The 20,409-nt window shown below is 30.5% G+C and overlaps 1 protein-coding gene across 1 annotated transcript in view; it reads right to left on the bottom strand.

The window, feature by feature from the left end:
* Positions 1–9,813: 9,813 nt before the first annotated feature.
* Positions 9,814–20,409, bottom strand: part of LOC113372986 (1-acyl-sn-glycerol-3-phosphate acyltransferase beta-like) — a 55,925-nt gene continuing 45,329 nt past the window's right edge. The window contains exons 4-6 of the mRNA XM_026613323.1: positions 20,173–20,354; positions 19,880–20,054; positions 9,814–10,028 (exon numbers count right to left, since the gene is read on the bottom strand). Of these exons, the coding sequence (XP_026469108.1) occupies positions 9,859–10,028; positions 19,880–20,054; positions 20,173–20,354 (527 nt within the window). The 3' untranslated portion in view covers positions 9,814–9,858. The remainder of the gene's footprint in view (positions 10,029–19,879; positions 20,055–20,172; positions 20,355–20,409) is intronic.

Genomic DNA, 20,409 nt, shown 5'->3' with positions numbered 1-20,409 from the left:
CAATAGTGTGAAATACCTCGGACTACATATTGACTCAAAACTGAATTGGAAAACCCACATTGAATATAAGAAAAAACAAATTCAAATAAAAATCAAGGAGCTGTATTGGCTTATAGGAAGAAAATCAGACCTTTCTCTCGAGAACAAAGTACTCATTTACAAAACCATAATTATTCCTATTTGGACTTACGGTATAGAACTGTGGGGTTGCGCATGCAATTCCAACATCAAAATTTTACAAACATGTCAAAATAAAATTTTAAGATCCTCACTGACGCACCGTGGTATATATCCAACTACTGCCTTCACAAAGACCTAAATATTCCAACCGTTGCAGAATATATAAAATCAAGAAGCATATCCCACATCAAGAAATTAGAACTCTACACAAATCCCATCATCAAATCTCTGCCCAATCCAACAAGAAGACTGAAGAAGAAATGGCCCGATGACCTTCCTCATCTATCATCATAGAAGCATTCACCACTCGACAGAGTAGTTAATGCTCAGTTCCTGCCATAGTTAATGTTAAGATTATTGTTTCAATATTTTGCAACTTTATTTTGTTAATATTTTGTTTATTATTTACATTATATTTTTGTATTTAGGTTTAGTTTTTTGTTTGTTTATATACTCAACAATTTTGTATTATAAAACTTGAATAAGGTTTTGATCGACAAAAAAAAAAAAAAATTATTGAAATCCACTAAATATATTTCATCAAAGGCGTAATTGTGTGTGTGTGTGTGTTTCCTGTGGATACAATTTTTTGTCCACGATTTCGAGCGCATAGATCACCTGATTTCCACTGATGGAAAAACGTACTGATTAATTTTTAGGTCTAGCCCTTTTGAAGATTCAAAGCAAACAATGCAGAAAACAAAAATCTAGTTTTTGAAAGTGCAGAGCATCCGATTTCAATGATTCAAAAAACATTAAATTTATGTTGTTGGAAAGAAGTATGGAGTATGAAGCTAATTATGCAAAAAAAATGAGTGTTTGAGAGTACAAAACATCCGATTTGAATACTTTAAAAAAACTTTTGCTTGTATTGACAAAGCGTTTTGCGGCAGAAGCAAAGAAATATTTTTTTTTATTTAATTTTTTCTCTATGAGAATTTTTTTGGATAATCTAAAATAATTCGGATTTTAATATTAATTCTAGCTGAAATTCTTATATACTTATTATATATAGTTGTAATATCACTTATAATAATACATTTGAAATAACTCAATATTTTTCAAATATTTCATTACGGTACAGAAAATGCCACCAATATTTGCCATAAGGCACAATGCCATACACCATTAGTTATCTTTTTTATGTTAATATCTTTATAAAATGCTCAGTTGGTTATATAACAACGTGTGACAAGTCTATTGCAACATATTTGCAATAGCCTTGAATTTTTTTTGCGAATAGTCCAAAAATGATAATTTTTTGGCACTTACATGTATTTCTTTTTATTTCATACTTCTGCCTACACAATTTATTTTAACTTTCCGCAGGGTAAGTTATTGTAGTCTCCAAAAATCTAATTTGAAAATATCTGCATATCTTTATGTTTCGACGGTTTCTGAACATTTTAGAAAATACGAATGTGGGATACAATTTTTCGTCTAAGATTTCGGGTGCACAGATCAACCGATTTGAATAATTCAACTAGTGGGGCGCATGGCATCGTGTTTTAAGGCAAATTGCTGAAACTTTCCGTACCAAAAGTTTTTTTCTTTTAAAGATTAACAATTTTGAAAAAAAATAGATTATTGAGAAACTAAAAATTTTTGACAAAAATTTACTTTTTTAGAAAAAAAAAACTCTTGGGAAAAAAATGTTTTCTTTATTTTGAAATATTTTGGAAATTCTGAATTTTTTTTCAAAGCATTCGTACTGGTTTAACTGCATAGAGACGAAACATGGAAGCGCGTAAGCGCCGCGTCGCCGTCTAACGGATAAATATTGATACGGAATCCGTCGAAATGTAAGCAAAATTTATACTTATTGTTAAAATCTCTATAAAATATCTGATAATTTGATGTGCATATGCCTAATGATCAGTTTTGACCGACAAATGGCTTTTTTTTACTTTCTTCACTAGATCTCCGAAACCGCTAAACCTGCCTTCATGAAAATTTAATCAGTTATTGTTCATCTTGTCAATACAAATAAAATGCTTCTTGAATTATTAAAATCGGACGCTCCGTTCCCTCAAAAACTAATTTACCGTTTGTGGCACTTTTAGCCCCGTATCTTCGAAACGGCTAGACTAGCCTATGCCAAAAACTAATTAGGCGACCGTTGCTGAGATGCCATATGGCGAGACTCTGAGATTACCGGGAGCCATGTTGCTTGGGTACCAACCCAAGAGACCAGTTGTAGTGAGACTGATTTTGTGAAAAGTCTTAGGAAGTAGATGAGGATTGGTGGTCCAGGTACCGACGCGAGGCATGGAGAAAAACCGACGCAATCAGGTAATAAAGATGTAAGCTTTTTTATTAACTTTGAAAAATCTCAATGAAAATTCATTCAAAAACGTTCACTGACATAAATCGAGATGATAAATAATATATTCAATATAATAATCGTTGATTTTGTGATGCTCTCATAATATGGACCTGTCTTCGGGAAGACTACTATTTATTATTTACTATTATATATAAAAGTACTGTTAAGATTTTTTTAACAACAATATTTGAAAGTAAAGGGTAATAGATGTAAATCTAGCCATCACTTTGATTCTTACTACGTCGCTATCAGAAGATAAACAGCAATGATTGAAAATTCATAACAAAAGTATTTTCTTTCCTTGTTAGTTGTTTTTTGGTTTGGTTTGGTTGTGGGTTTAGTTTAAGAGACCCTAATCATATTTTTAGGAATACGTTATTTTTATTAGTTTTGTAAAGCGTATTATTAATTTTGAGTTAAATTTGACAATTATAGCATTTTGTTTATCGCCTGTGACCCCGAAAAAATCAATTTACCGAAAAAAAATCTTAAAGGGAATTATAAAATGATTATTCATTTTGCACCTGCTACTATACCTATCAATTAATAAGTACTGAAATTAATTCTTTTATTTTGAAAATGAGTGTTAGAAATGATTTGCTAAACAAAAGATTACTATCCATATTACTTGCATAACTATTTGATCCTTAATACATAAATCAATGTTACTATAACATCATATATCTTCTATTATATGAAATATTAACAATTATATGATCGATTTACACACAAAGTTAGAACACGTATTCTCGTTTATACAAACAAACTTTTATTTCAATAAATATCGGAAGTCGTAATTCTTTTTATAATAATGAGACCAATTAAAGGAACCATGACTGTTAAATTTAAAATTAAAAATTCATATCGATATTGATCTGCATTCATATATACTTACGCTTTATCTGAAGCGACATATTTTTCATGAAAGCAATACAAAAAAGTACACCTTAAATGATATAGAAGATTCGTTTTTTAATAAAACAATTATTATATAGATATAGTTGAAGAAAAAATATTTCGAATGATTCGTATTCACATACAAATGGATGCATTTATAGAGTAGGGCGGGCCACAAAAGTACAATTTGACTTTGTGCCCCCGATAATTGATTTGTATTTTGTGAAATCCAAATCAATTATACTACAACAAATAACACATATCAAACAAACAACTATCTGACTATGATCAGTAAAACTACTTGCTATTACATTATTATAGAAATGTGCTTTATTGCTGTTTTTCAAAAATTTTGCGGGTAAAATGAGACGGTCAGGAGGCACACGGGTGCAATGTCTTATATTTAATTTTAACAGAATTAATAGCTACATTATTCAAGAAATAATAGCTACATTATTCAACCAAAGCAAAATATAAATTTTATGGGTACATTTTTCACAGGTATAATACTGTATATGATCCTGACCTGGTATTTAGTCAAAAATATTCATCAGCAGAGTTGGAATAAGCATTTATAATTTATTAATTTATCTCTCGTAAAATTGTTTTTTGAACTTAATTCACATATTTAATTAATATTGTTTAGTTAGGCCTTTGCCAGAATAAAGATTCAGTTGGTCCTTTTCAGAGGTTAGATGAAAACATCTATTGAATCTAACTTAAAATTAACAATACATATTATGAAACTACTTCGCTGTGTTTTACTTTGAATTCGAACAAAAATTCATATTTGTTATATTGAGTCTACGAGTTTTCTTGTCTTTCAATCCACCTGTCAACCTCTCTACCAGTTTACCTGCCAATTTACCTGTCAACCAATTTACCAGTCCACCAATTTACTTATCCATTAATTCATCTGTCCACCAGTAAGCATATCCACCAGTACAGCTGTCAACCAATTTAGCTGTCCGCCAATTTACCTGTTCAACAATTTACCTGTCTATCAACTTACCTGATTACCAATTTACCTATCAACCTGTTTATCAATTCACCATTTTACATGTCTACTAATCTACCTGTCAACCCGTTATACATGTCTACCAATTTACCGTATTATCTGTCAGCATATTGGTCTATATATCAGTTGTACCGTCTACCATTTTACATCCTCCAATTTACCTGTCCACCAACAAAAATTTAATAGTATTTATATCTTTTTTCACAAACCATACATCCGATTGCCATGAATATCTGGGAAATTGTTAGGTAAATTTCCTGACAAGTTTTGATATAAGTGATAAGGATTGGCCGCTCCTAATTATTTTTATTTTTTCGGTTAATTTTTATTTTTTTGGTGGACAGGTAAATTCGAGAATAATTAAAACGGTTGACAGGACAACTGGTAGTTAGGCAAATATGTAGACAGATAAACAGTTTGGCATGTTAATTGGTAGACATTGGTAAATTTGTTGACAGGTAAAATGGTGGATGATTGAAGAGTTTCAAAAGTTTGAAAAAATCTAATTGATTTTTTTTTTAATTTTAGAATTTTGAAACTCAGGACTACTGCTTCTCCCTAAACATATTATTTTTAACACAGCCTACACAATGAAAATATTTATAGATCATCCTTTCTTTAGATCACTTTTGGCACCCTTTGCACTCCGTACCTTGAATATACTATGCTACTTGAACCTTGCACCTTGAACTATACTTGCTTTTATGTCTCGCAGTCAGTGCGAACCAGTGTTGCGAACTCCACATTTTTAACCGTGGATTTACAGTTTTTTTAGACATGATCTCAGTTTTGCAGTTTTGGCCGCGGAACACTGCAAATGTTGTTGTAAGAATCAAAACATAAAAACATATTAAAAACCATAAAAAATCGCGACATCTTGTGTACAAAACTATCATAGTGCCCATTTGGACTTATGGAATCGAACTCATGCAAATCTAACATAAACATCATTCAAAGGTGCCAGAATAAAATTCTGCGTATCCTTACTAACGCGCCTTGATATATTTCGAATTTTTGCCTACATAAGGATTTGAAAATCTCAACAGTCAACGAAATGATCAAGATTAGAAGTTCATCTTTCAACAACAAATTAATCCAGCATACAAATCCTACAATTCAAGCGATTCACAGACCGATAAGAAGATTGAGCAAGAAATGGCCTTCCGATCTACCAAACACCTAGCCCAATGTCTGCACGCGCCCTGACGTAGTACGCGGCATACATCATCACGTCATCGTTCATTTATGTTATTATTTTTGTATTACTATTTTAATTTAAATTTTCTTTTAACTTTTTTCATTTTATATTCAATTTATTGCATTTTTTGTTGTTTTTTGTATTTTGTTTATTTGCTTATATCAATTTTGTAAATAAGACATTAAAGTCTTGATTAACAAAAATAAATTGTAACAAAAAAAAAAAAAAAATTATACACATAAGGGAGTGGTATTTACTTTACAGGCGTGTAAAGATAAATCCATACGGCGTGTAAACAATTGCGCCAAGTCAAGTTCTATGCACAATTCAGAAACCTCTAAAGCGTAAAGATATGCAAAAAAATTCATTTTCAATTTTTGGAATATTAATATAACTTATCTTATAGAAAGTTATTAATTATTCAGTAGTTTCTGACATTTGCAAATAGACAAAAAACTACAGGCTGCTCTGTTTGACGACCAACACTCTTTTAATATAAACAAATAAAAATAATTGAAACCAAAATCAGTAGAAGTGTATTATAGAATTTTAAACAAATTGATTTTGCTAATACTTTACACAAATAAAAACTATTTTAAAGTTATGACTTAAATTACAAAATGAGATCTAAATATGGTACCACATTAATATCTCTTACATCAAATAAGACAACCTGATTTTTATAATAAATTACCTGGTAATATTGAATGTGATAATTTATTCACAAAACTCGGAAGATCACAGCTATTTTGCAGATGCATATATATATATATATATATATATATATATATATATATATATATATATATAATAAAATTGTTTCTTGGGCATCCATCCAGTAATTAAAAAACAGTTTTAATGAAAAATGTTTTTATTTATAGAGAACATACGTTTCGGGTCTGGATTTGACCCATCTTCAGTGCTACAATTAAATAATTCAGGGTTACAAATTAAAACAATATAAAAAAATACATAATTAACAGACAAAAATAAGTAAAACAATGTATATGAAAAGTATATATGAAAAACAACCATAAAATAAACAATGTAAAGAAACTCACCATACAAATAAACTTTGAAAAACAACACAAAAACACAAAATTGCACGAAAAATAAATAAAAGTGAAATAAAAAATTGATGAAACGTCGAGTTATGAAAAATTTTAAAAAAATTGTAAAATTAAAATGAATGATATATTTTATTATAAAAAAGCTTATTCCAAACGAACATGTTGTTAGTTTGGAAGTTGTATTACGAGTGTGTACGAGAGTAAAATGTGTGCGAGCGTGTTTGCGGAAAATACTGGAAACTGTATCGTCATTGGTGAGAGAACGGGATAGAGAGAAATTTGGTGGTTCCATATTACGAAGATTTTCTCAACGATCATGCGCAGTAGGAACATAGTAAAAAATTTATACATGTGCAAGACATCCATAATCAAATCCCAAAAATATGTGAATGAAGAGAAAATTATTAAGAAAAAGTATAGATATTAACAGAAAAACGATAATAGTTATGGAACGATAAAAGTTACATAAAAAATTATAACATAACATATATATGTATATATAAACGCAAAACAATAAATGTAATATATGTATACACATACACATACACATATATGCATACACAAAAGAATATGTAGAATACATAAAAGAAATGTTAGGATGTATTGGGCATATTGAAAAAATTATTTGAAGCATCGCGGTAAATATTGCAAAGAGAGGCCGAATCAAATCGTTTGTTAATAGAAGGTAATATTTGTATGAAAATACTCTCAGCGAACTTCCTGCGTAAAATGTTAGATTCACGATGAATAACTCTTGGATTGGTGAAATTAAAAGAATGTTTAAATTTGGAGACATGCTCGGTGATCATGGTTTTATTTTGTTTTCTGTTCAAACTATTAAGTTCGTGTTGGCGCATTCTTTTTGAGAGAAATTGTGAAGTTTCTCCAACATAACAGCTTGAACAATCATTACAATCAATGACATATACGATGTTTGAAGTGCGGGAAATAGGGGTAGGAGTTTTTAAATTAGTGTATAAGTCTGAGAGAGTGTGTCCAGTCGAACACACTAGCTTCAGACCAACGGATGAAAAAAGTTTTTTCCATGAGTGGAAAAGGCAGTCAATGTACGGTAATGAGATGAAGGAATTGAGAGATAGTGAATTTTCAGGAGGCTTCACAAGGTTTTGTGAAATGATACTATTTTGTTGTGATTGGGAGGTAAATAAGGAAGCTGTACGGAATTTATTACGAAGAAAGGGTAATCTATTATTTATTACTGAGCGTAAAAGTTGTAGTGGATAGGAATTATTTTGAAGAGTAGAATATATCAAATTAATATTTTTTTCCCAATGTGATGGATGAGAAAGAAGGATGGCATGATCTAGTAAGTTGATGATGGATGCAATCTTGGTAGATTTGGGGTGATAGGAATGGTAGTTTAAATAGCGTCCAGACCAAGTGGATTTTTGATACCAACATGTAGTGATAGAGTTGTTATTTATGAAAAGAGTAATATCTAAAAAATTAATGGAGTTGTTAAATGTTCTTTCTTTCTCATCCATCACATTGGGAAAAAAATATTAATTTGATATATTCTACTCTTCAAAATAATTCCTATCCACTACAACTTTTACGCTCAGTAATAAATAATAGATTACCCTTTCTTCGTAATAAATTCCGTACAGCTTCCTTATTTACCTCCCAATCACAACAAAATAGTATCATTTCACAAAACCTTGTGAAGCCTCCTGAAAATTCACTATCTCTCAATTCCTTCATCTCATTACCGTACATTGACTGCCTTTTCCACTCATGGAAAAAACTTTTTTCATCCGTTGGTCTGAAGCTAGTGTGTTCGACTGGACACACTCTCTCAGACTTATACACTAATTTAAAAACTCCTACCCCTATTTCCCGCACTTCAAACATCGTATATGTCATTGATTGTAATGATTGTTCAAGCTGTTATGTTGGAGAAACTTCACAATTTCTCTCAAAAAGAATGCGCCAACACGAACTTAATAGTTTGAACAGAAAACAAAATAAAACCATGATCACCGAGCATGTCTCCAAATTTAAACATTCTTTTAATTTCACCAATCCAAGAGTTATTCATCGTGAATCTAACATTTTACGCAGGAAGTTCGCTGAGAGTATTTTCATACAAATATTACCTTCTATTAACAAACGATTTGATTCGGCTTCTCTTTGCAATATTTACCGCGATGCTTCAAATAATTTTTTCAATATGCGCAATACATCCTAACATTTCTTTTATGTATTCTACATATTCTTTTGTGTATGCATATATGTGTATGTGTATGTGTATACATATATTACATTTATTGTTTTGCGTTTATATATACATATATATGTTATGTTATAATTTTTTATGTAACTTTTATCGTTCCATAACTATTATCGTTTTTCTGTTAATATCTATACTTTTTCTTAATAATTTTCTCTTCATTCACATATTTTTGGGATTTGATTATGGATGTCTTGCACATGTATAAATTTTTTACTATGTTCCTACTGCGCATGATCGTTGAGAAAATCTTCGTAATATGGAACCACCAAATTTCTCTCTATCCCGTTCTCTCACCAATGACGATACAGTTTCCAGTATTTTCCGCAAACACGTTCGCACACATTTTACTCTCGTACACACTCGTAATACAACTTCCAAACTAACAACATGTTCGTTTGGAATAAGCTTTTTTATAATAAAATATATCATTCATTTTAATTTTACAATTTTTTTAAAATTTTTCATAACTCGACGTTTCATCAATTTTTTATTTCACTTTTATTTATTTTTCGTGCAATTTTGTGTTTTTGTGTTGTTTTTCAAAGTTTATTTGTATGGTGAGTTTCTTTACATTGTTTATTTTATGGTTGTTTTTCATATATACTTTTCATATACATTGTTTTACTTATTTTTGTCTGTTAATTATGTATTTTTTTATATTGTTTTAATTTGTAACCCTGAATTATTTAATTGTAGCACTGAAGATGGGTCAAATCCAGACCCGAAACGTATGTTCTCTATAAATAAAAACATTTTTCATTAAAACTGTTTTTTAATTACTGGATGGATGCCCAAGAAACAATTTTATTATATTATTTCACCATCTGAAGAAAAACCTCTCGCTTTATATATATATATATATATATATATATATATATATATATATATAATGGATTGAATTGTAACTTATCAATTTTACAATAACTTCTTTGGCTGACTATTATTATTCGCCTTGTTTACTTCTGCAGATAATTCAGCGTAAACTTCAGACATTTTGTTGTACGTGTCTGTTACTAACTTGTCTAATTCACTGTCGGCGAGTGCGGACGTGTCTATAGAAGGTAAAACTTTTATAATCACAGTGCCTGCAAATAATGAGATCTTTGTTAATAATTTAATACTTTTAATTAATTAACGTTACAAAGTTTACAAATAATGAAAAATACTGCATATAGTAGTAATAACCATACAAGCAAGCAAGCGCGCACACACGCACGCACAGATATATGTATATATATATATATATATATATATATATATATATATATATATATATATGATTAGTTGTTAATTTTGATGTTGAGATATATGAGTAAGTTCTTGTGGGGCGATACTTCAAAAAATAAAAAGCAAAGATTTATAAATTAATCTTTAATTCCAAACGTTTCGACATTCAATTTAATGTCATCATCAGTTGATATTAACGTTGGTAGGTTACATCTAAGATGTGTACACAACACTAGAAATTAGCACTAACATAAACTAAACTTTAGACTAAAGCCTCGGAGCTTGCACATTCCACAAGTCGTGGCAGAATTACTTAATTTTACTCACATTTTTGTTCAAATAAAACTATCATTTTTCTTTTTACATCTTACAAAAAATAATAAAAATTCATAGTGTGGACAAGTTAGATGTATAAATGTTAGTGCTAATTTCTAGTGTTGTGTACACATCTTAGATGTAACCTACCAACGAAGTCTTTCTTAGACTTACATGTACGAATGGTCGTTCTCTTCCTTGAGATATGTCGCAGTATATGGAGTAATTTGTTCCTGGAATTTTTGTTTCTTAACTTGTAATGTAGTTTTCATCGATGAATATTGTTTAAGCTCCTTGTCCTCCTTTTGAGCTTTTGCTATTTCGGTAATTTCTCATTGAGAACTAATTGATTCAATTCTAGAAAACAAGTCAGCCGGAATATTCTTTGTCCCGCTCACATGTCTAACATCTGTCGTGAATTGTGACATATATGTTATCTGATTGAGTTGAACTGGTGGTAGGCGGTCGTGTTTTAGCTGAAAAACATACACAAGTGGTTTGTGGTCGGTGAACCAAATGAAATTACGACCAATAATTTGATCCATGAAGTATTGAAATGCTTTATACCCTGCTAAAAGCTCGCGGTAGTACGTTGGCCACGTTCTTTGTTTTTCAAAAATTTCCTTCGAAGAATAAGCGAGAGTTTTCCATTCACCGTTTGTATATTGTTGTAGCACTGCACCCACGGATTTGTCTGAAGCGTCTGTAAATGAAGCAAGTTCTGCATCAAGCAATGAATGCGTTAGTAAGGTAGCTTCAGCGAGATTCTTCTTACAAGCTTCGACAGCTGCTGTAAGCTTTTCATCCCAGTCAATTTGGCTTGTGTCCTTCGATTTAGGTTTTGACAATAAAACTTGTAAATCTGCTTGATATCTAGCAGCATTCGGACAAAATTTTCGATAAAAGTTTATCATGCCTAAGAATCTCCGTAATCCTTTTATGGTTTTTGGTTTTGGAAAATTTAACAGTACGATTATCCTCTCTTTTGGGGGATTTTTGCCATGCTCCGTAATGCAGTATCCTAGAAATGTAACTTCCTTAGCGCCTAGAATGCATTTAGATGGGTTTGCTACTATACCATAATCTACTAAACGTTGAAACAGTCTACGGAGATGGTGTTCATGTTGTTCTTCACTTTTGGATGCGATTAGAATATCATCAATATATGGAAAACAAAAATCTAATCCACTGGTTACTTCGTCCATAAATCTTTGGAAAGTTTGCGCTGCATTACGTAGGCCAAATGTCATAAAGGGGAACTCAAATAAACCAAAAGGTGTTGTAATTGCCGTCTTGGGAATATCTTCATCGTGAACAGGTATCTGCTGGTATGCTTTCTTGAGGTCTATTATTGAAAATATGTTACAACCTGATAAGTGTTGTGAGTAGTCATTCATGAGCCTGACTGGGTACCTATCCGGGATTGTTCTTGCATTCAATGCTCGGTGGATTTAATATTATATCTTCCACTTCACTGGCTAATTTGTCATCTACATATGATAATATAAATTCATATTTGACTTCTTCTGCTTTTATTCGTGATCGATTAAAATGTGCCTCGATCATCGCGAACCATAATTGAGGTTTTTCATGCCAAAATGTTGGTATAGGCCTCGCAATTCCATGTGATACGCCTGCATTTGCGTCGTTTGGATTTTCTGATTTCACTGTCTTGTCTTCTTCACTCATTTCACAAATAATTGAGAAAAACAAATTAAATATTCATTAAAAAATGTCACCGAATGTTCAAAAAAATAAAAAAATAAATAACACTTCTTATAAAATAAAAGTTGAATCGTGAATAATACACTTAAGTAAATTCGCAGGTAGATGATTATACCTTTATCACGTCACCAACTATTATATCACGTCGGGGTCACCATTGAAGTATATTAATACTATTTATTATTATTCAATACAATTTGTGTATTGGTTTCTCCTTGTTGGCCGTGATGGTAGAAGAGGCATTTTGCTTCGATGGCCGGTTCTTTTAAACAGGACGGAGACGGCCATCTTGATGCGTGCGCATCACGCAGGGCAATCACGAGGTACGGCAGGGTCGTACTAATAAATATATATATATATATATATATATATATAAATATATATATATATTTATATATATATATATATATATATTATTTTTTAGGTGGTCAAATATCTCCCTTCCGCCTTTTTGTTGTTGTATTAAACAAATAGCAAAAAAGCGCAAGGGAGATATTTGACAACCTAATATATATCTTTTATATTAAAGAAACTAGCCAAAACCTGAGTAAACGCCTTCATCAACAGAAAAACAACTCAAAAAATCCGAAGCAATTTAAGACGATGTTGAATGAGAATATTAAAAATTTAAATCATAATATAGATTTTTCAACCTTAAAATTTTACATTTTGAAGAGAACTTAATTAAAAGAAGATTTGCCGAGGAGTTGTTTTGCAATTGCATAACGACAGGGTCATAAACAAACGCTTCGACAGTACGGCCCTGAACGAAACAAACACGTGGTTTCTTAATAGCGTGTCAAAATTTCTTAAAAAATGACAAGATCCCATCGCTTTTTAAATTTTCCATAAAATTTGAACACATGCTAAAAACTGCTTTAAAGAAAAATGTGACATTTCTATCTTAAACTCCGAAGAGTGAATACATAGTTTCGATAACTTGTTAAGTTATCATGGATATTAGTGTGTTTTACCATTTGTGATGTTAAAAAATATATATTTTATCAATGTGCACATACTCATACCATGGATTAATAATGGTTTCATATGCTATATTAGGATACAAAATTGTAAGTGTTTTATTATTATTATTATTACTATTATTGTTTTTCTAAGAAATTTCTTACATATAACTTATTTAGTTTCAATTTTATAGTTAATTTGATTACCACTGAATGATGGCTAAGATGCTAGATAAACGTATGGAAAAACTCTCATACTATTTTTAGTAATGTTACGCCCGAATTTTAAACTCAAGTTAAACATATATATCAACATCAAATTCAAGGCCATTCAAATATATATATATATATATATATATATATATATATAAATTTAGCATTATGATATTTGTCCGCGGTGTAAGCCTACTGAACACATTTAAAATTTGATTTGCTCGCCACGTGTATCTATTTCCAACTTAGGTGATAAGCTACATAAAATATCTCAATTTATAGCCGAAATATTATATTATTGGTAATTTCAATAATTTTCGATAGTTTTACGAGAAATCGCAGAATTCTTCGTGTTTAGACCAACGACCAACGAACAATTTAAATGACAGAGTTTATAATGCGTTTCTATGAACTATGAAGACGGTTGGTAGCAGTTGAAAATTGAATATTATTAACTATTGAATAAATAAATAGTTATTTTGAATTTTTATTTAGCCAATTGCGAATTGATGTGCGAATCGCTGTTATTGAATTGTTATTGGTGAAAAGTGTAGTAAGCCAAATATATTTGTAATTAATATATTAATAGTACAGTTTATGAAATATAATATATTTGATTGAAGATATGTTATGTTCATATATTAATCAGAGATAAATTACTTGAATCAAGTCTAAAAAAAATTATAACAAAATTTTCTAATAAATCTAATAAACAAAGCATAAAAAATATATTCAATAATCGAATATTGATTTATAGAAATACAAAAAAGCGGTTGATTGTGATAATAGTTAATTAGGTTCATTATATAGATTGTGCTTGAGTATAATTTAAAAAATATTCATGTACTTAGGCATCATAACCTAATAGTAATACATGTTTCACTAAGAATCAAATAATAATGAATGAAAAGTGTCAATATTACAGTTTTGAAGTTAATAGCTAAATACATTAAAATTTCACGAAAAAATGAACATCCATAACAAGAAGATTAGATATGTAAACGCAAACGTCGATAAATAGATTATCAATTGCCAGAACAAATCGCAGCAATAAATGCAGATCAAAAACTCATCATTAGGATAGCGAAGGTTCGTGCAAATATCTCAAAAGTTACAGTTAATTGGTATTGGAAATGAAAAAATACGAACGCAACCAAATATCATAGGCATAATAGTACCAAAAAAATTATTCAAAACTGTTTTTCAAAAAAATAATTAATTGATAAATGGTATTTGTCCGAATATACAGAAAAAATTTTTTGAATCTAACAGGCTCAGTGGCTACATTGAAATCTAAGAATATTGACGTTGATGATGAGGTAAATTTTAAGATACAACAGTTATTAGCAGGCGATATCATCTCTTTCAAAACAATAGATACTGTTGTTAATAAAAATAAAATTATGAATTATCAAACGGAGTTTTTTCAATTTGGTTTCAATATATATACCTTTAATGCCACCACATAAACTGCCATTGAAGATTGGTTCACCAATTATTCTAATGCGTAATTTGAATCCTCCGAGTTATGCATTGGTAAATGCACACTAGATTTAGAGGAGATGCAGTTCTTCTTCCACAAATTCCAATGACACTCTCAGATTGTACCATAAAATTTAAAAGGTGTTACAAATTCTGGTATGATTGGCATTTGCCATGATCGTAAAAAAAATCTCAGGGACAAGCAATGTCCATTTGTGGGGCTGGATTTAGAAAATTAATCAATTCTGCGATTGTATGTGGCATGTTCAGATGTGAGAAAACCGAAGAATTTATTTGTACTAACTTTTTTTGCATAGGTTTATTGCCGATCAAAATAATGTAATTTTTTAAGACAATATGCTTGGTGTAAATGATATGCATTTAATAAGATTATCTCCTATGAGATATCGCTTTTATTATTTTTTGACATTTCATTTAAGATCGTGTGGCCATTTTTTTTTCAATCATCGAGTAGAAGATTCCTCACTTAATTTTAGTAAATATTTGTTCGAGTGACCTGGTAACTTTTCGTGGTCGAATATAGAAGGATTTTGTTTTCATAACACATATTTGAATTCCAGCCAATTAACCAATACAACTCTTTGAACTTCTTCTACGCCTGTTTTCTTTTCATTTTAATGTGCATCAACCAGCTTAATTTTCTATCGAGATGAATTCCAAGGTATTTTACGCTCTCATGTTTTGGTATTCCTATGTTGTTTATTTTTACGCTTGGGCAATCCAGGTTGCTTGTTGTAAAGGTTATATGACTAGATTTTGTTTCTTTTATTTTTATCTCCACTTATTTAGCCACGGATGCACTTTTATAAGTCCCCATGACAACTCTATCATCGGCAAAAGTTCCAATTATTACATTACTGTCATGTATGTATATGAGATATAAAATTGGTCCTAAAACACTCCCTTGTGAAACTCCAGACTTGATATTACGTAATTCTGATGTTTCTGTTCCAATTATCTCTAGTTCTGAATAACCTGTTTGTTAAGGGGCACAAATAGTGTGACAACCTAAAAAAAGTCATTTATGGGAATTAAAAAATAATAAAAACTAGTGAATCGATCTATTATAAAATTTTGAGAGTATATTTATACATATCTTGAGAATACACAGTAAAATTTTTGAAATAAAATATTGAATATTTCCAATCTCCGGCGGCGCCAGAAAAAAGGTCCTCCACTGCTACAGTGATTGCAGCCTTCTCCGTTGATAAAACATAATAAAACAATCTCGTTAAACTAGATAATATTGTCTGAACAATAACCTACGATAAAAATAAAAAATCAAAAATTGGCGTTTTAAAAAAGATGGTCGAATTTTACCCAAAATTTTGATCGTTTTTTGTCTGCCAAAATTCGATTTTTTAACAGATCAAAAAATCGATAGGTCATTGTACGGAACATGTAAAAAAAATTCAATAGTGATCGGATCATTTGTTTTTGAGTAATCACTGCAGCAAATTCGGAAAATTCTGTTTCGAGAAAAACGCGTTTAAAGATAAAATTATCGTTATACTATATACAATATATATACTCTTTAAATGGCTGTGACTCAAAAAGTTGGTATGTTATTTTTAAAGGTATAACCTATCGAAATATGGAAAAATTAAAAATTCGATTTTTTTTTTTAAACTTCACACTAGGTGTGCCCCTTAAGTAACGTTTCAATAGTAAAAATATCTTGTGCGACAAAGAACTTTTTATTCTGAAGAGTAAGCCCTTGTGCCATACTTTATCGAATGCCTGTTTGATATCGATAAAGGTTGCTGAACAATATTCCTTTCATTCTAGTGCTTTCTTTTGGATACTATTTACTATGGCATTGATGTATTGTGGAGTGGTGGGTTCTAAATCTGAATTGATGATCAGGTATTATTTTTAAATATTCTTTTATTCTTGCTAATGATAGTTTTTCCAACAATTTTGATAGAATTGGCAGTAAACTGATTGTTCTGTAAGATGTAACATTGGTTTTAAAATCATTATAATTTCTGAAATTTTAAAACATTCTGACCAATATCCTAAACTGAATATTGCATTATAAATATATGTTAGCAGAACAATTGCTTTTCTTGACAATTCTTTTATGTTATCTATTCCAGCATTTTTCTTGTTGTTTACAAGCTTAATAAACTCTTTTATTTCTCTTGGTGTTACTTTTTTATATCATCTTTTCAATAATATCACCATTTGGAGTGAAAACATTTGATAAATAATTTGCAAATAAATTTGCCTTTTCTTTGTCACTTTTGGCCCATTCACCTAATGATGGTGATTCTATTATTATTGGGGCGTTAAAATGGTTTGGTTTCCTCAAAGATTTTATTGGTTTCCATATCGAATAATCATACCTATTAAGATTAGTAATGTATTCTGCCACACTGTTGTTCTGCATGACTTTCAACTTTTGATTGTTTTGATTGTTTTATCCCTTGGATTACATGACCTTTGCTATATTTTCCTTGTTTGTCTTTTTTGCCTTATTAGTATTTTAATTTCCATTGGGATATTGAACGTTATATTGCTGTATGTAACATGTGGAGTAGCATTTTGTACAGATTTTTTCAGAGTATTTATGTAAAATGAATAAAATAAATTTATGTAATGTAGTATTTATGTAAAATTGTAACTATTCTCTATATCTGATTCAGATTTCAATCTGACTTTAAGGTCTAAATTATGATTGCCTTCTTGTCTAAACTAATTCCAGTTTGTTTTACTATTAAAAAGATCATTAATTTTTTTTCACTCTTATTACTATGGTGCTGATTGTTGCTATAATAGGTGTTCGATCTGATGATAAATCTAAATTATCTTCTATGCCGGTGTAAAAGTCAGGAATGCCATTTATTATATAAAAATCTAGAAGGTCAAGATGTTTGCTTCTGTCCATAGGCCAATAAGTTGGTCTTCCGATCGATAAGAATGAATAATTTTCGTTTAACAGCATTTGTGCCAACTGCTTACCTTTATGAGTGGTAAGTCTAGAGCCCCATAAAGTGTTTTTACTATTAAAATCACCACCCACTATAAATCTTTGTCCTAGTGTATCAAAGAATTTTTCATAATCATCTGTTTTCATTTTGTGACGTGGTGGACAATAAACACAAGAGACAATGATATCATAAGGAAATGTATTAATACATATTGTACTTGCTTGTATGTAATTTTCTTGAAATTTTGTTAATGTATAATGTGAAATACTGTCTTTAATCACTATACCAGATCTAGCATGTGCAGTATTGTCTGGGTGATTAGTATTATAGAAAGAATAGAAAGGAATCTTGAAATGTAGATTATTTATTGAATGTGTTGTTCTTTTTCGTTATTTTGTTGTAACTTTAATATTTCAGAATAGCTTCTATGTCACTGCAAGAATTAGCGATTGGCCATCTGGTTGTATTTGTAATTTTAATTCTACCCGTGGTTCGTCTTCTTTCTTGAAAGTTATAATTGTGTAGTTTATAGTAATCATTGTAGACAATACAATGACTTACCAATGACATCCTTTGTAGTTTGCCTGATGAGTACCACCACATAGAATACATATTGCTGGAGTAGATCTTTCTTTTTTTACATGCTAAAGTTTTATGAGGACTACCACATTTAACACAAGCGAAAGGTCGGTTACAATAATTTTTAGTGTCCTTATATTTGACCTTTTATGAGGAGGTTCCACCACAATTATATGATTAAGCAATTTTTTTAGTTTATATATTTCGCCATTGTTTTCTGCAGGTTCTAAATCTACAAAAACATATTTAAGGGCAACTTGGTTTTGTATTGTTTCACATTAATTACTCCATACTTGGAACTTAAGTTTCTCTAATTCTAATTTTTTATTTCATTCATATGTATGGTCATATGTATGGTGTATATTTTTTATCACGACTCTATAAGACAGTTCCTGGTTTATGTGATATGTGTGATATCACTGCCCTGTTTTGATCTGGTAAATTAGTATTTATTCTGATGATGTCATTCGGCATAGATTTAAGTTTCTTCTATAATTGTATTTAAATCACTTCTCTGTAAGGAAGTCTGTAATGCCATACACAATTATTGTTGGTGGTCTTTGTATTTTAGCGGTAGTCATTGTGATGTTTTCATCAGTTTGATTAGCTGTATTGCTATTTAATGTTTCTGTTGTCAAATTTAATATGTCAAACCTATTTGATACTTTTATTGTATTTTCAAATGAATTGTTTGATGAGGTTCGCCTATGCTTAGAAGTTTTACTTGTTGACTTTACGACTTGCCATAAGACAGTCGGCACAGGTACAACCCCGGTACCTTCAATATCATCCTTCATCTTAGAATGTTCGGCCACATGTATTTTTTTATGGTGTTTTCTGATTCGGTTCTGAAGAAGCTGCTGTACCTCCAATTATGGGGGCACATAAACTTTAGTTCCACACTTCAGTAAATTTATCTTAGAGCAATTATTAATAAATTATGATAATTTTATAAATTTATTCAAACTCGGTTACGTCAAACATACGTATTTGTACTAGTTAAAAATGGTTTGGTGACAAATATTGTGCATCAATTTATAACAGTAATTGCAAATTTATAAGAAAGTTTTAAAATTGAAACTAGAATTTAAATCAAACCCCGAATTATTTTAGATATTCGAAAAAAATGGAAAAAATCGTTTCGTCAATACAAGGTTTTTTGAAGCATTTACATCGGATGCTTCGTTCTCTCAAGAACTGTCATTTTTTGCTCATTTAGCTCCGTATCTCCAAAACGGCTGGACCAGTCTTTACGAAAAACTAATCAGCCCGTCTCTACATAAGAAGAAATCGAATGTTGATTTGTGCGCCCAAAATCGCGAACAAAAAATTATATCCATCCACACACATCCATTTTTTTCTAAAGTATGCCAAAATGTTCAGAAACCCATGCAACGTAAAGATTTTCATTTCCGTTCCTTGGACGATTACATAACTTACCCTACGGAAAGTTAATAGGTTATAAACCATTACACAAACCTGTTCCAAAGTAATAATCTTTACTTCTGATGAAATAGTAAGGCGAAAAAATCATAGGAATAATTGGGCATTTGGCGTTCATAGCCGTTTTGAAAGCTCCTTTGCGAAATGGAAGTAACTTCTCAGGACAATCAGTTTTATTTCTTGTGCCTTCTGGATACAAGAGGAGCTTTGTCTGAAAGAAAAATCTAAACTAGAACAAACACATAGAAATAATATTCACATTGTTAATAAACAAATGAATTTCGTTTTGATAATAATATTTGCACATTGAAAAAAAACTAAAGAATTACCCTTTGTTCACGCATAGCCGTTGCAGTTTGCTGAAGTACCCTTTGAGCATCTTGACTGCGTGATCTGTCGATGAAAGTAACACCAGCGTAATAAGCCGCATGTCCAAACGGTATTAACCACATCAACTCCTTTTTAGCAATAATTGTGCAGCGGCCCAGATGCTCCCAAATATCAAATAGTCCTATATACACAAAAATTGCTTGCATTAGAATTATAAATGCCAAAACACAAAGCGT

The sequence above is a fragment of the Ctenocephalides felis genome, unplaced genomic scaffold, assembly GCF_003426905.1.
Source record: "Ctenocephalides felis isolate EL2017-DRISC unplaced genomic scaffold, ASM342690v1 CF-g0.4_SCAFFOLD_01604, whole genome shotgun sequence".
In the NCBI taxonomy this organism is placed as follows: domain Eukaryota; kingdom Metazoa; phylum Arthropoda; class Insecta; order Siphonaptera; family Pulicidae; genus Ctenocephalides; species Ctenocephalides felis.
This window is presented reverse-complemented; position numbering and strand designations above follow the sequence as displayed.